The following is a 14,843-nucleotide window of genomic DNA, read 5'->3' on the forward strand; positions in this document are numbered from 1 at the left end:
TTAAGCAGAAGCAAGAGGATCACAAATTTGAGGCCAGTCTGTGCTACTGAATGAGTTCTAGGGCAGCCTTAGCTACAACTGTGAGACTCACTGCTAAAAACAAGAACAAAACAACTCCAACATTTTCTCCTGCTTTCTTTAAGCCCCTTAGCTCCACCATTCCATAGACACACAAATACCAAGGCTACCAATCTCCTCCACAGGTGACTGTCACTCTTAGGAGCCAAGTGATCATCAGCCCCAGCACAGGTATGATGGGCAGCAGGGCCTGGTCATGTTCTAGCTAGCATGTGACCTGGAGTGAGTCTCTTGTTTATCACACTTGTGAACCAGTGGGAAAAACACAGCATGGCTGCCATAGTGCTACAGTGGTAGAGGAGGCAGGGGAAGGAAGCGGCCAGCTCCTGCCCCCACCACTTCTCCTTTCCTTACTGTTCCTCTCACTTTGGCCTTTGGTGGGAAGGTCTAGGGACCTCCAGCCCTTCTTGGGCAAATGTATTTGTAGATGTGTTTTCTGCTTCTCTCTTTATTCTTTCCCATTTGTGTGGACAGTAGCGTGTAGACCTCCGCCCTCTCCACAGCATTCTTGGGTTTGTGTAGTAGCTGTGGCCACAGGCACAAGCAGCTCGGAGGCAGGCTCCAAGTACACCTGGTAAGACTGAGCCTTCATCTGGGACTGTGGCCCTCCTTAACTCCTCTGCCCTCCTACAGTTTCAAAATTACTTTACTTTGTGTGTACACGTGTATGGGGGCGGCTGCATGCATACCACGGTGCAAAGTGAAGAGGTCAGAGGACCACTTTATGGAGTCAGTCCTACCACATGGCTCTCAGGGAGACTGAACTCAGGTTGTCTTGAGAACAGGCAGGAGGATGCTCCCCCCAAGCCTCAGAGCAGCAGTGGAGCTGGCTAACTACTGACATGGGCACCAAAGGCCTGAGGCAGGCCCTCTTTTATCTGTGCCCATGCCAACCAGAAAGAAAGCAAGGCACCATCTGCATCACCGTGGCACTCCACACACTCAGGTGGAAGGTGCTGGCGTTCTGACCTGGGCTCCGGCCTGGGTCTCTCTCAGCGCTGCCAACTGGCCCTGCAGAGCCTTCGCCTCTTCCTTCTTCTGCTTTTCTGCTTCTTTAGTGGCTGCTCTTTTCTGGGCCTGGTTAAAAAAACATTTTCCCCATTAGAGGAACTTTCTTAGGGTAGCTTCAGACATTGGGAGACAAACTGAAGCATCTAATTTGGACATGACTGTAACTCGTATTAAAAGGAAATTCTTCGGTAATTTACTAAAGGTTTGTACAGCACTGATCCCACTCTTCCTAGACAGGAAACACTGGTCTTACAGGCAGGGCACAGACAGGCCAGGGCCTCGCTCAGGGGTATGCTTCTTACCAGACTGTGCTTCTCCATATGGGCTCCTAGAAAGAAACTGGCCGTTTACTGACACCTCTCTCTCTCTCTCTCTCTCTCTCTCTCTCTCTCTCTCTCTCTCTCTCCTCAGCCCAGCCTGTCCTGTATTCACAGCAATCCTCTCAGCTCAGCCTCCCAACGCTGAGACCACAGGTATGAGTCAGCGAGGCTGGTCCGTGGTCCAGGTTACTTCTTCAACCCAGACTGCAGTTTCATCGATCCGTGAGGCACTCACCCTGACTTCAGCCTCTGTCGGCCTGCCATCTATCTTAGCGATTCCCTCAAAAATGGCTTTGTACAGCAGGTTCCTGTGTGTGCTGCTGTCTTCCGGGGGAAGGTGCTCCAGGGTGAGGGGCTGGGTGCTGTCTGTACAAGTCCAGGATGATTCTGACTGCTGTCTCTCGCACCTCATACACCTTGTGCTCCAGGGCACTCAGTGCAAACTGCAAAGAAAGCAGTCTCAGCTCTGCTACTGACTTTCTAATAACAAAGTTAACTTCCCCCAGCACAGGAGAGACCCAGGTATACCGCAGAGACTTGGAAAAATAAAGACAAGAGCAGAGGGGGCCACACACCCAGAGTTCTCTTCCACATGTGACACAGCCCACTCGAGTCTAGCACCACTGGTGCACTGGGAAGCCCTCCTTAATTTACATCCACATACTTCCTACTGGGAAACACTCCAAACAGGGATGAAGTGGGTGGCGCCTCTGGGACTTTTGTCTGTCTGTCTGCCTGGGCTGTTTTCTTCCCCTGCCTGCAGGTTCCCATTTATCGGCAGCTGACACGTGCTGCTGCCTGCAGGCTGTCACTTTGCACAGTGTCTGCGCATAGCAGTGTCTGTGTAGTTTGTTGTTTTGGCATTATGAGCAGGGTGCTGGGATGCAGCTAGTGTTAAGAGCACTGGTCTAACATATCCATGTGTTCTTTCCCTAGAACCGTAATCGATCAGACCACCAAAAATACTGGCGAGATGGCTCAGCCAGTAAAGGTACTTGCCACCCAGCCTGACTGCCTGAGTCCTGGCCTTGGGAACCAGAGTAGAAAGAGAATATGACTCTTACAAAATTATCCTCTGACCTCCACACGCACGTTGTGCTTTCTGCTCGTTCTCTCTGTCTATCTATCTATGACAGTCTCATCTATGCAGCCCAGGCTGGCCTCAACCTGGTCATCTCCACATGTACACTGTGTCTTCTGCTCCAGCAGCGCTCAACACCATGCTTTCCACACCCTGAGCTCACGCATCTTGTGTCAGTGGTTCCCAACCCCCAAATGACCATCGGAAAACACAGATATCTACATTATAATTCCTAACAGCAGCAGAATTAGTTATGAAGTAGCAACAAACATAATGTTATGGTTGGGTCACAACATGAAAGCTGTATTAAAGGGTCCCAGCATTAGGAAGGCTGAGAACCTCTGCCTATGACTTTCGTTTTCACTGCACTGTGGTGCTGTCATACCCAGGTCAATGCCTCCCCAGTGGCTCTGGGCCCTGGGCCTCCCACCCCCCACATTTCTGAAGAGCCTGAGCCCCACTCTTAGGCTCTACCTAGGCCTGGCTGTGCGCTGGCACCATCTGGCTCTCACACTGCGTCTGTGTTTCCTCTACTCTTACATCAGAGATTCTGATCCACCCTGCTGCCGAGTCTCCCGGCCTCTGTACTGGGTCTGCACTGCACAGCCACCCCAGGTCCTGCTCACCCTGGCTTGCAGTCACCCCGTATCCTTCTTCCTTTCCTTCATATCATCAGGGGGCGCTGAATGTGACGGCAGCCATCAATGCCCCACTGGTTTATTTTGTTTCACCTCAGTCTTGGGTCACACACACTAGGGGTGTCTTGTACCATGGACAGCGAGGTTCAGTCATGAAACAAGTGTCTGGCAATGATCCAGGCCGGAGACCAAGGTAGGGATGGTTTGTTTATGTTCTCTGATGTACTCTTAAGCAAATAAGTTTTTTTGTTTTTCAGGTTTTTTGAGACAGAATATTATGTAGCCCAGGCTGGTCTCAAACTCACCATGCAGCCAATGACAATTTTGACCTCCTGATTCTCCTGCCTCTACCTCCTACGTGCTGGGATTGCAGGAGTGTAAAGCCTGGCGTATGCAGTGTTGCAGATTGAACCTGCGGGATCTATGCTTGCCAGGTGAGCATTCAGTCAACTCCCCAAAGAATGACTCTCATGATTTTCTCCCCACTTTGGACAGTGACCGCTCCCGCATGTTCCCTGGCTCAGTCACTGATTGGATAGCCCTGCCCTAAGCTGTGACCAATATCCTGTCGCATGAGGCTGGCTCACCTTCATCACACTGTCCACAGTGAAGCCTGAGTTCCCAGTGCCCAGGTCTCTCAGCAGCCAGGCCAGAAGGTCCACCTGGCTCATTGCCAGATGAGTGGAAGCATTGGGTTTCAGTAGCTGTACTAAGTAGGATGGAATGAGTTGGAGAGGTTTCACCTCCTTAAACAAGGCCATTTCCTACAAAACATAGCATGATTTGTTAATTATTACAGGTAAAAAGCTAGAGGTAATTCAGTACAACTTAGTATGACTGTCACATTGAACACCCGAAGGAACAAACAGGGAAGTGAAGGGACGAGAATTATGAATGGGAGCTGGGGTTTCTTGGAAACAGTTAGGGAGGGGGTAGAACCACAGATCTGAAACAGAAGAGATCAACATGAGAGTCAGGAGAACGTTGAAAACCTGAAGGCTTCTGTTCTTGGAATTTCTCAACCCCAATAAAACCATTTTCTGAATGTAAAATGTGGGAAAAGATTAGGCTTAGAGATAGAATTTCAGCATCAAGTGTCAGTGATTCTCTAGTAATGTGATGACCGGTGGGCCAGAAGAAAGTCCTATCTATTGCTTCCATTGTTGGGTGACAGGGTCTCACTATGATGCTTAGTCTCCTTGAACTTGCTATACTGTGCTCAGTATGTAGTCACAATCTCTCTTGGTATTTGGGCCATGAGTGATGAGAGATGGCTCAGATACAAAAGACAAAGGCACAGTAAATATGGCCTCCAGAGGTCAGGACAACAGGTTCCTGAAATGACAAGTGGGCCTGAGCATGAAGGCTCAGGGACAGGTAACCTGGCAACTTTGAAAATTTATTTTTATTCATGTGTGTCTACGTGTGCACTTGTGCTATGTGTCTGTGTGTATATGCCACAGGAGTGTAGGTGGAGGCCATAAGAGGGCGCTAGATTCTGTGAGCTGGAGTCACAGGACAGTGTGAGAAACCACACATGGGTTCTGGGAACCTAACTGCAGTCCTTGGAAAGAGCAGTAAGCACTCTTCACAGAGCTGTCTCTTCAGCTCTAGTGAGGGAGCTTTAGACCACCCAGAAACTAACAGGAAAAGCCAGGCAGAGAGGCACACTCCTGGAGCACTACCAAAAGGGATGCTGGGGCAGGGGACCTGTGAGTTGAGGGTAGCATGGCTATATGGTAAAATTGTCTTAAAAAAATATTGAATGTGAGCTGAGTGTGGTGGCACACTCCTGCAGTTCTGGCTGTGGGAAGGCTGAGGTAGGAGGAACACCTGTGCCCAGAAGGAGGCGGCCTGGGTGACATGACAGACCCTGTCTCTTCAGGAAAACAAAAAACAAACCGACTTCACACATAGAAAAGAAATGAAGCAATACACATTTTCATTTGTGCTGAGACTCATGAAATCCTCCTGCCTCTGTCTTTCAAGGGCTGACGAATCTTTTTACGGTGATACCCTGCCAATCTCTGTGCTACAAGCACATGGCAGCACTTCCGCTTTTTGTTCTTTCTTTTCATGAGACTAGGTTTCTCTGTGTGTCAGTCCCGGCTGTCCTGGAACTCACTCTGTAAACCAGGCTGGCCTTGAACTCAGAGATCCACAAACCTCTGCCTCCCAAGTGCTGGGATCAAAGGTGTGCGCCACCACCGCCAGCCTGTTCTGCTTATTTTTTCCCATAATTGCTTTCCCTGAAAATAAGTTTCTTAATAAACCAAGTCTGGGATTCCTCACATCTTGATGAATGACAAGAGCCCTAAGACAGATGTTCTAAGTCACAAAACTTGCATCAAATTTTAAGGAGTTCTTAGGTTTTCTCCAGTCCAGATACGGAGCTTTAGGATCCCAAAATCTGCTGGGCAGTGCACACCTGTACAACCCCAGGGCTTAGGAGGCCGAGCCGGGAGCACCATATCTAGTTCCGGGTTACTCTTGGCTACGCACAGTACCAGCTGAGCCAGGGCTACATGAGACCATGTCTCATAATAAGCAAAGCAAAGCAAAACAAAACAGCTTCCTCAACTAGAAGCGCTCATCAGCTAACTTAAATAAATCCAATACTTTCACAGCACTTCCTAAATTCTTGCCCAGGTATGTTGTGTGACTTTCACACCGAGGATAGAGTTAAGTGTGCTTGGTGAAAGGGTGAGCACGGACTCAGACAGGACTGGGTTTCCTTTCCATTTTTGTTAGCAGCCCTCTAGGTGACCGCACCCCGTTCCTCTGATCTCGGTATGTGTGTGGGTGTGAGCATACCACAGAGGGAGAGTGAAGGGCAAAAGACAGTTTGCTGGAGTTCTTTCCTTCAACCCTGTGAGTCCATCTCAGGGAGTAAACTCAGGTTGTCAGGCTTGGTGACAGGCGCGCCTTTTACCCACTCAGCCATTGCTCCGGCCCTTTCTTTGTTCACGTGAATGGCAAGTGTGTGAATATCTATGTATACCAGCATGTGTGTAGGTGCATGTGGAGGCTCGAGTTGATTTCAGGAATCTTCGTCCATACCTAGTCCATCTTATTTGAGGAAGGGTCTCTTAATTGAACCCAGAGACTGCCGACATGGCTAGTCTTGCTAGGCAGCTTGCTCCATGCTCACCCTGTGTTTATGTGGGTTCAAAAGATTGTATCTGTGAATCAGCAACTGCTCTAACTGCTGAATCATCTCCCTAGCTTTATACAATCCTTCTTTTTATCTCCGATAAGCTGGGCGTGGAGTCATGCTTGCAATCTGAGCACTTGGAAAATTAGGGCAGGAAGATCACTGAGTCTCAAGGAGCCAGCCTGGACTACATGGTGAGTTCAAGTCCAGCCTGCATTACAGAATGAGGCTGTCTCAAAACAAACAACACAAGCTGGTATAGACAGAGCTCATTCCTCCCAGCACTGGCGAGCATCACGGCAGCTGTCTGAGGATCAGCAGTAGAGAACCCTGTGAGGCAGAGTCAGACAGTCACAGGAAGGTGATGGGGAGGTTCAGACCTGAATGAAATTCAGAGCCATGACACGGAGGCGAGCAGAGGAATCTCCGGTTCTGGTGAGTAAAAGGGGAACAGTCCTCTCTACACAGTGCATCATCTCCAGTTTGCTCAGCTTGTGCTTGGGAATGTACTGGGCAATTATCATTTTCACCAACTTCAATGAGGCCTGAAAGACCTGAAGAAACGAGGTCAGACACATCAGCCACTGTGGTGGGAGTTCAGGAGGAAACAGGAGACCAACTAATGTGAACCTTATACTACAAACTGCTTCCAAGTACAGCACCCCACCTGCTCACTGTGCCCCCCCCCACTTGACCCTCCTGACCACGTGATGCCAGCTCAGCACTCCTGAGAGACACCCAGCCTCTCCACTTTTCATTTCTGAACACTCAATATAAAGCCTGTCCGGAGCTACAAAAAGGAACTCAGCTCATTGACCCCACAGTCTCACGAGAAGGAGAGCACTCAGCACACCTGCTGAGCTCTTTGTGGAAACGGGCTGTGCAGAGCAGAGACGTGCCCAGGAAGCATGGCATCTCCCATCTGCCATTGTCCTGGAGCTAGGATGTGCCTCTTACTGGAGAATCCTCATTCCTGGTCTCACTGAAAGCTAAGTCACAGTTATGTCAATGACCTGGGGACAGCAGGCAGAGGGACTTACTGAGGTCACGATGTCCTTTATGGCTCTTCTGATGAGAAAGACAGATGCTCTGAGCATGTTTTTCAAATCCTCCTTCTGGGTTCCAACAGGCATCTCCATCAGCTTCTGGTACAGCGCCAGCAGGGCATCTTTCCGGCAGGACCGCGTCTTAGAATAGGCCCCAGCCACCTGCCAGCCAACAGCAGTCCTGTCTCAGCTCAGGAGGCAGACTGTCCAGCCCCACACAGCCATCCCAACTGCCATCCTGCACTTCAAAACTCTTCTGTAGGAGGAAGCCCTCTGCAGAATTGAGGGGGAGAGCTCAGCTACACTGGGGGGAAATTAAGACCTGAGACCTCCACATGTGAACGGCAGGATGTATACACACACACACACACGGTTAGGGTTAGGACACACACACACATTAAACAAAGCAAAACCCCTGCAGCAATTTTCCCCTCTCTCCCTATGCTGGTGTGCTCTGTGTCTGTTTCCCCTTCTCTCCCTATGCTGGTGTTCTCTGTATCTGTTTTCCCTTCTTTCCCTATGCTGGTGTTCTCTTTTTCTGTTTCCCCTTCTCTCCCTATGCTGGTGTGCTCTGTGTCTGTTTCCCCTTCTCTCCCTATGCTGGTGTTCTCTGTATCTGTTTTCCCTTCTTTCCCTATGCTGGTGTTCTCTGTATCTGTTTTCCCTTCTTTCCCTATGCTGGTGTGCTCTGTGTCTGCATGTATCTGCACACTTGCATGCCATACACCTGCATAACTTGGTTTTGATTTTTACCTAAGATGTCAATGGCAGAACTGGCTTCTCTCAAGGCCTTCTCTGTCAAGGGCTCTGGTTCTCCTGAGACATCTCGTCTCCGGACGTCATTGCTGTCTGCGTCTTTCACTTCGGGCTCAGTGGATGCTTCCCTCAGTTGCTTCCGAGTAATGGGAAGAGGCCGTTCATCGTAGGGCACGGCGTCCACCTGGAGGTGAGCAGAGTGCTGGGGGTGGGTGCTCTGCTGGGGTGTCTCCTCACAGACTGCTGGGCGAGAGCTCTAAAGGAGTCAGTCTGCTAAGCACCAGATTAGAATAATTCCTACAAGTGGGCTGTAACTGGAAAAAATTGATGAAGCCTTCCATTCCTGTCAGACTCGCCCAAACATGGAGCAGCAGCAGTGCCACCTCAGAAGTCAGCTCAGACACACACTAGTCACCTGCAGCCACTCCAGTTCGGCTGACACAGAGGACAGGAGGAAGGGTCATCCCATTATTTTTCAGACTAGTGTCTGTTGACATACTCTTACTGCATTGCATAGAGCAATAAACATGCTTCTCCTCTGGGGCCCAGTGAGGGAAGCTGTAACAAGCCTCCTCTGTGGTGCTCCTTGGTGAGGCAGCTGCCAACCCAGCCTTCAGTCCTCAACACCTAAATCACCAGGTGCTGCTCTTGGTGCCCACACAGCAGGGAAGATGGACCTTCTGCCCTCACAGCTCCATTCTGCCAGAGACAAAGGCACAGAACTGAAGAGGCAAGGACACAGCAGGGTGAGAGCGGAGAGGGAGCACACGGTGCTGAGAGAGCGGGTGAGTGCACACGTGAGTGAAATCACTGTGTGAATCCCTGAGACACATGGAAGGCTAGGCACAAGGACATCGGGACCCTAAGATGGACACATGGGTCAAGGCCCCTTCTGTAGAGGCCTGGTGGCAGTCAGCACAGGGATCTGCTCTGCTCTCGAGGCTGCTGCAGAGGCTGGAGTGCATGACTAAGTTGGTCCAGCTGACTGAAGTGAGGACCCATGGGCAAAAGGTGCTACCGTGACAGCAGGCAGCCCAGAGACAAGGAGCCGGGGAGTCACGTGATGGGAGGAAATCTGCTGTGGGAACTCCTTCAGCCAACAGCCTTTAAGATACTGACCCACTTGGGGCATGGTCAAACACACTACATATACAGATATAAAACGTGTGCGGCCCCTTGGCTGCTGGATTTGGCTCCTGTGCCCCACTCATGTAGAAGACTGATGGTCTGTGAGTCTACCCCAGATAAAGAGACCTTTATTGTACTCCATTCTGGGCTAGTGTGGGGCTTTATTATAATCAGCAACAGAAATCAGGTTACTAATGACAATACTGAGCTCCCAAGTCAAACCAGTCCTGAAACCTGCAGGACCTACTGTGTTCCCAGCTAGAACAGTCAATATAAAGCCCAGCTTGACTCAGGTTTCCTGTTACCAAGCTGTTCTAAGAGGCATAGTGACCACAGGTACATGACTAAGGTGTCATCTGGAAAAGTATGGATAGGGAATTTACCCGTTTATTTTGAGACAGGATCTCACTCTATTGCCTTGGATGTCCTGGTCCTCGCTATGTAGTCCAAGCTGACCTGGCAGCCATCCTGCCTCAGCTTCTTGAGCGCTCCAGGAATGGGCATTTTACACATGTTCTCTTATTCCTTGAAGCAATGCTTGAAGTAGACGTAAAGACTTTGTGAGCCCACAGATGACATGGCAGACCCAGAGGGCCCGACAGGCCAGGTGACAGATGTGCCTCTCAAGGGACGTGGCCAATGGACTATGCTTGCTTGTGCTCTACTCTAGCCAGCATCCCAGGTCCCTTCTGGACTCGGGGAGGAGGGCTGGCCTTGGAGACAGGCACGTACCTATGCCTTGGGATTAGTACCCAGTCCAACCCAGGTCCTCAGCGATGCAGCTGATAGGAGTCAAGCTGGCGTGGAGTAACTTACATGGCTCCTAGGTACAGGGCCTGCGGCAGGTGGGGACTGGTCCACTGCTGAATGTCGAGGAGATGATGCCGAGGGATATGCCGAGGGCTTTTCCTGGAGCGCAGGGCCTGCAAATGTGCCTTCTGTTTCCAGCTCTTCCATGCGCGGCAGTGAGGACGCTGCCTTCCAGTGCTGGGGACTGCTGGGAGATGCAAGGGGCTGGAGGGGCAAAACGAAGGGCCTCTGCATCTGGAGGAAAGATGGACAAGGGGCCATGACCATCGCAGGCCATCTAAAGGACAAGGGGCCACGACCACTGCAGATCATCTGAAAACAAGGGGCCATGACCACTGCAGATCATCTGAAGGACAAGGGGCCATGACCACTGCAGGCCATCTGAAGGAAGCTGTGCTGAGCACACAATGGCCTATTGGTTAGTCACGGGACCATGGCATCACCTCAGCTGTCTCTGCCACAGTTACAGTGCAGATCACAGCAGCCCCAAATACCTGACAGCCTGAGCATGCGTGCTTGGGCATGATCACAAACATACTTGTGCTAGAAGCACAACAGTAGGCAGGTGGCACTTGGGCAGGACTCTGGGTTCAGAACTGGTCTATGCTGTTCACAGCTGGTCAAGTGACTCTTCACAATCCAAACAGGCAGGGCTGACGGATGGCACACTGTGATCCTCACTGATCTATGTTTTACTTGTCAGGAAGGCAGAGGTAGATATAGAGCCGGCAGTACCAGCCTGAGACCAGCAGCCTGGAGGGTGGGACTGGTGAGAACTGGCAGTCTGTATGCACACCACGCCTACCCCCATCTGCATTCAGCATCTGCCTGATGAATCGTAAGGTTATGGATCTTGCTAGAAGTCAGGCTCCTATGGATCTTGCTAGAAGTCAGTCTCCACTCACTTAGACTACTCAGGGGGTTTACACCTGAGGGCATGTGGCGCAGGTACCACACTCCATACAATATGGTGACTGGGCTGGAGGGGTCCCTGAAAAGTGACAGTGCCTTGATCTTCCAGCCCTGAGCTCCCTCTCCTCATCTTCTATGTGAACTCTAGAAGATCCCATCCCAGCAGAAACCTGCTGACTGCACATGGCACGGAGCAGCTGCTTTAGCCCACACATTCACAGAGCCCAAGCACAACTCTGGTTAGCCTTTCACTCTCTCCCACTTGCCCCTACCCTGTGGCCCATTCTGACCTTTGGCTCGCCCTGCAGGAGGCTGTGCAGCTCCAGGTGTTCGTACACCTGGGCACAGTAGCGTGCCATCTGCTGCTTCTTCACTTTGGCCAGGTCATAGTCTTCCTTCTCCACTGCGCAGCGCTTCTCCACCTCGAAGCGCCCCAGGCGCTCACCGACCTTCTGTAAATCAGCGATAGCTTGCTTCAGTTTCTTTGCATAATCAGAGCGCTCCTTCTTGACAGCATCCTGTTTCTTTTCATCCAGCCTGCGAATGATCTTGCAACTTCGGGGTCTTGGTACATGTCAAACGCCAAGTCATCGAGTGGAGAGATATAGTCAGATCTCCTAAGGAGAGAAGACGACCTCAGGTCAGGACAGTCAAGAGCTCATGCTGCACACACAGGTGAGAAGGTCTCCTATGTGAGGGAGTACAGCCTCGGCTGGTCAGGCTGCAGCCATGAACTATCTGGGGCTCTTGCTCCTGGTGCTTGACCGAGCTGTGTGTCAGGCCAAACCACAGATAAATTTAGCATCCATGACCACGTGATTATGCCACTATTCTTAAAATTTACAGCATGGTAGTGATGAACTTCACTCTGCGGTCACAAAGTATAATAGCATTGCTGGGACCACTGCAGACTCAGGACCAGCTCAGGGTCTCACAGCAGCTGCACTGGCTGCATCAAGTAAGCCAAACACAAGCTGTGATCTGGGTATTTTACATAGAAGTAAAGCTTAATTAGATATTATTTATCACAAAGACTTTAGTTGGAAAACTTTAATAATAAGTTCAAGTGGGACTTGGGCACACACCACATTTAAAAATCCCCAGGTTCCTTTCTGCCACTCCATGCCCTTTGCCTGGCAGCCCAGTGACTGTAAGGGACAGCTGCAGCGGCTCTGGCCATTCCTTCCGTCAAGTGGTCTCAGGGTTGATATAACATACATGCTGCCCCACACGCCACATTATTAACTCTCAACACTATGCTTGCAACTCTACATCACTTGGCCACGATGTCCCAGAAATTAGGTTTTATTTTTAAAAACCTTACCAGAAAAAAGGAAAAAAAAATTCCATGTTGCCATAGTCAGAATTTGCAGGGCAGGAGCACACTCACTCTTATGCAGCACCCCAGGGAAGGTCAGGTTCTCACACCATGAATCTCAGCACCAAGACTCAACTCCACAGAGTCCTGGGGGCCAGACAGGTCAGGCCAGGCACAGCCTGCCCTACCACCGAAGCTGGAAGCTCTGCTGGAGCGTGCCATTGCTGCTGTGGCTGCTGTGTGGGCTCAGGCTTTGGGGAGGCAGAAACCAAGGGGTGGCTACCAGGAAGGAGCTGACTAGCGATGACACAGCTGAGGGTGCACTGGCCCTCCAGCAGGCTGAGAGATGAGGGTGCACTGGCTCTCTCTGAGCACACACTGAGAGCTGAGGCACAGTGGGCAGCTGCATCACTGTTCTCAGGCACCCGTGCTAACACTTGAACACTCGGAACTGAAGCATCTCTGAATGGCAGCAGTGCAGCAGTGCAGGTGTGCAAGATATGCAGTCACCTTAATCTCGGCATGGACATAACACAACCCGACCAGTGGCTTCCTACTCTCACCTGACCTAAGCCTCATGGAGACCCAAATCCTCTGGAATGACCAAGGTGTTATGAGCTGTCTTGTGAAGAAATGGGGAAAGGTCTTACCCGGCAAAAGTTCCTTCTAGGGCAAAAGTTCCTTCATTGTGGGGACTGTGGCCAAGGTAATGGTCAATCAGCTTCTCTCTAGAGGTCTTTGGGGACAAAACATCTTCTTAGACTCTCAGCAAACAAAGGACAAAACAAACCTTAATTTTACAACTGTTTAACAGAGAGGTGCCAGTAAGACTCAGTGGCCCTAGTTTTCTGGACAGGCAGCTAAAATCCTTGAGGAAAGTTTTGAGGCCTTCATAATTGATACATTTTGTGTGTGTGTGTGTGTCTGTGTGTGTGTGTGTGTGTGTTTGTGATGAGAATTAATGATTCCTCCTCCCACAGAAATTCCCTTTACTTTAGGAACTAAACTTCTCATACTTACAATATTGCTTTCATCACCAAAATCTGCAGGGTCTCCAATGATGTTTATCGCAACCAAAGCCACCTAAGAAATAGTTAAATCAGCAGAAATCAAGTATGAAGTGTTTGAGATGCCTTAAGCTCTTGAACCATATCTTGCCCATGTTGTTATCGGGTAGGAGGGTGTGCAATGACAGTAAGGGTCACGCTGATGTAGAGAACTGTGACGTGCTCAGCAGATAACAACAACTGCTCTTCTCATGCTCAACCAAGTTGCTATGGCTTATAGGTTTCTAAAACAGTAACCACTAACCTAGACTTTTAGCAGTCTCCCAATAAGAGGTCTCTACCCACATTACCCCAGACGAGGAAAAGAAACTAAATTGACACAGCCCAGCTAACCCAGGTGCTTCACCTCTCGCCTTGGCAGGGAAGTCGCTCTCCTTCCCACCCATCACTGTGGTCCAGGTTCCTAACCAGTTCCTAGCAGCAAGCCGGGCGCACACCTTTAATCCCAGCACTTGGGAGGCAGAGGCAGGCGGATCTCTGTGAGTTCTGTGAGTTCGAGACCAGCCTGGTCTACAAGAGCTAGTTCCAGGACAGGCTCCAAAACCACAGAGAAACCCTGTCTCGAAAAACCAAAAAAAAAAAAAAAAAAAAAAAAAAAAACCAAACCAGTTCCTAGCAGCTGAGCATCTCACAGCTCATTCACCTGCCACAATGTGACCTGTTGGCTTTCTCCTACTGCTCTTGGAGAGGCAGCAAGGGGTACAAATGTGTGTGCAAACAAGATTGTTCTGGGCACACCTGATCTTCTTTGTCAGGGTGGGACTGAGTTCTACCAAACACTCTAGCGCTGGGCTACACAGCCTGTCCCTAGCGCTTTGGCTGGCTTTTGGGAACATATTCCTCATACTGGGTTGCCTTGCCCAGCCTTAGTACAAAGGCAGGTGCTTAGTCCTACCGCAACTCCATATGTCACGCTTTGCTGATACCCATGGGAGGCCTTCCCCTTCCGGAACAGAAATAGAGGAGTGGACTTGGGGGGAACCACACTCCTAGGTCACTCAGGTCCCCAAGCCTGGAGCTACTCTCAGGCACTACACTCCCCTTCAACACCCACGGAAGCATGTAAAGTCTACTGCATTCAGTCACTTCCACTGACTTGGCTCTTCTGTTCCTCGCATGTTCCTACCAGACAACATTTCTTACACCCAATTTCAGTTACCTCTATTCAGGTCTTAATTCCAAAGCCCTCTGTGGCTTCCATCTAGGAATTAAAATGCTGCTTCTGTTCTGACACTCGTTTCCTCCATTCTTACTTCTTATCTTGAAATTTGTTATTTTTGAGACAGAGTCTCAATATTTAGCTTCGACTAGCCTAGAACTCAGTATGTAGACTACACTGGCCTCAAACTCACAGAGATCCTCTTGCCTTGGCACGCAAAGTACTGAGATTAAAGGCATGTGCCACTATGCTTCAGCGTGTTGTGAAATTTAGAAGGATCCAAACACTTAAGAGGTATACCCCTGGCTCTGACTTCAATTCTTTGACCATCTTCAAGGGCCTGGCCTATGCCAGTTGTGGTAGCA

The 14,843-nt window shown here is 50.1% G+C and overlaps 1 protein-coding gene across 1 annotated transcript in view; it reads right to left on the reverse strand.

Annotated features, from left to right (window-relative positions):
* The window catches only part of LOC130861985 (centrosomal protein of 104 kDa-like), a 38,049-nt gene extending 23,241 nt beyond the window's left edge, over positions 1–14,808 (reverse strand). The window contains 13 exon segments of the mRNA XM_057751353.1: positions 1,048–1,155; positions 1,645–1,767; positions 1,769–1,852; positions 3,716–3,892; positions 6,663–6,836; positions 7,323–7,490; positions 8,065–8,268; positions 10,029–10,256; positions 11,225–11,484; positions 11,487–11,551; positions 12,903–12,988; positions 13,273–13,335; positions 14,779–14,808. Coding sequence (XP_057607336.1) covers positions 1,048–1,155; positions 1,645–1,767; positions 1,769–1,852; positions 3,716–3,892; positions 6,663–6,836; positions 7,323–7,490; positions 8,065–8,268; positions 10,029–10,256; positions 11,225–11,484; positions 11,487–11,551; positions 12,903–12,988; positions 13,273–13,335; positions 14,779–14,808 — 1,770 coding nt within the window.
* Between the last annotated feature and the right edge of the window lie 35 nt (positions 14,809–14,843).

The sequence above is a fragment of the Chionomys nivalis genome, chromosome 19 (genome assembly GCF_950005125.1).
Source record: "Chionomys nivalis chromosome 19, mChiNiv1.1, whole genome shotgun sequence".
NCBI classification, from domain to species: Eukaryota; Metazoa; Chordata; class Mammalia; order Rodentia; family Cricetidae; genus Chionomys; species Chionomys nivalis.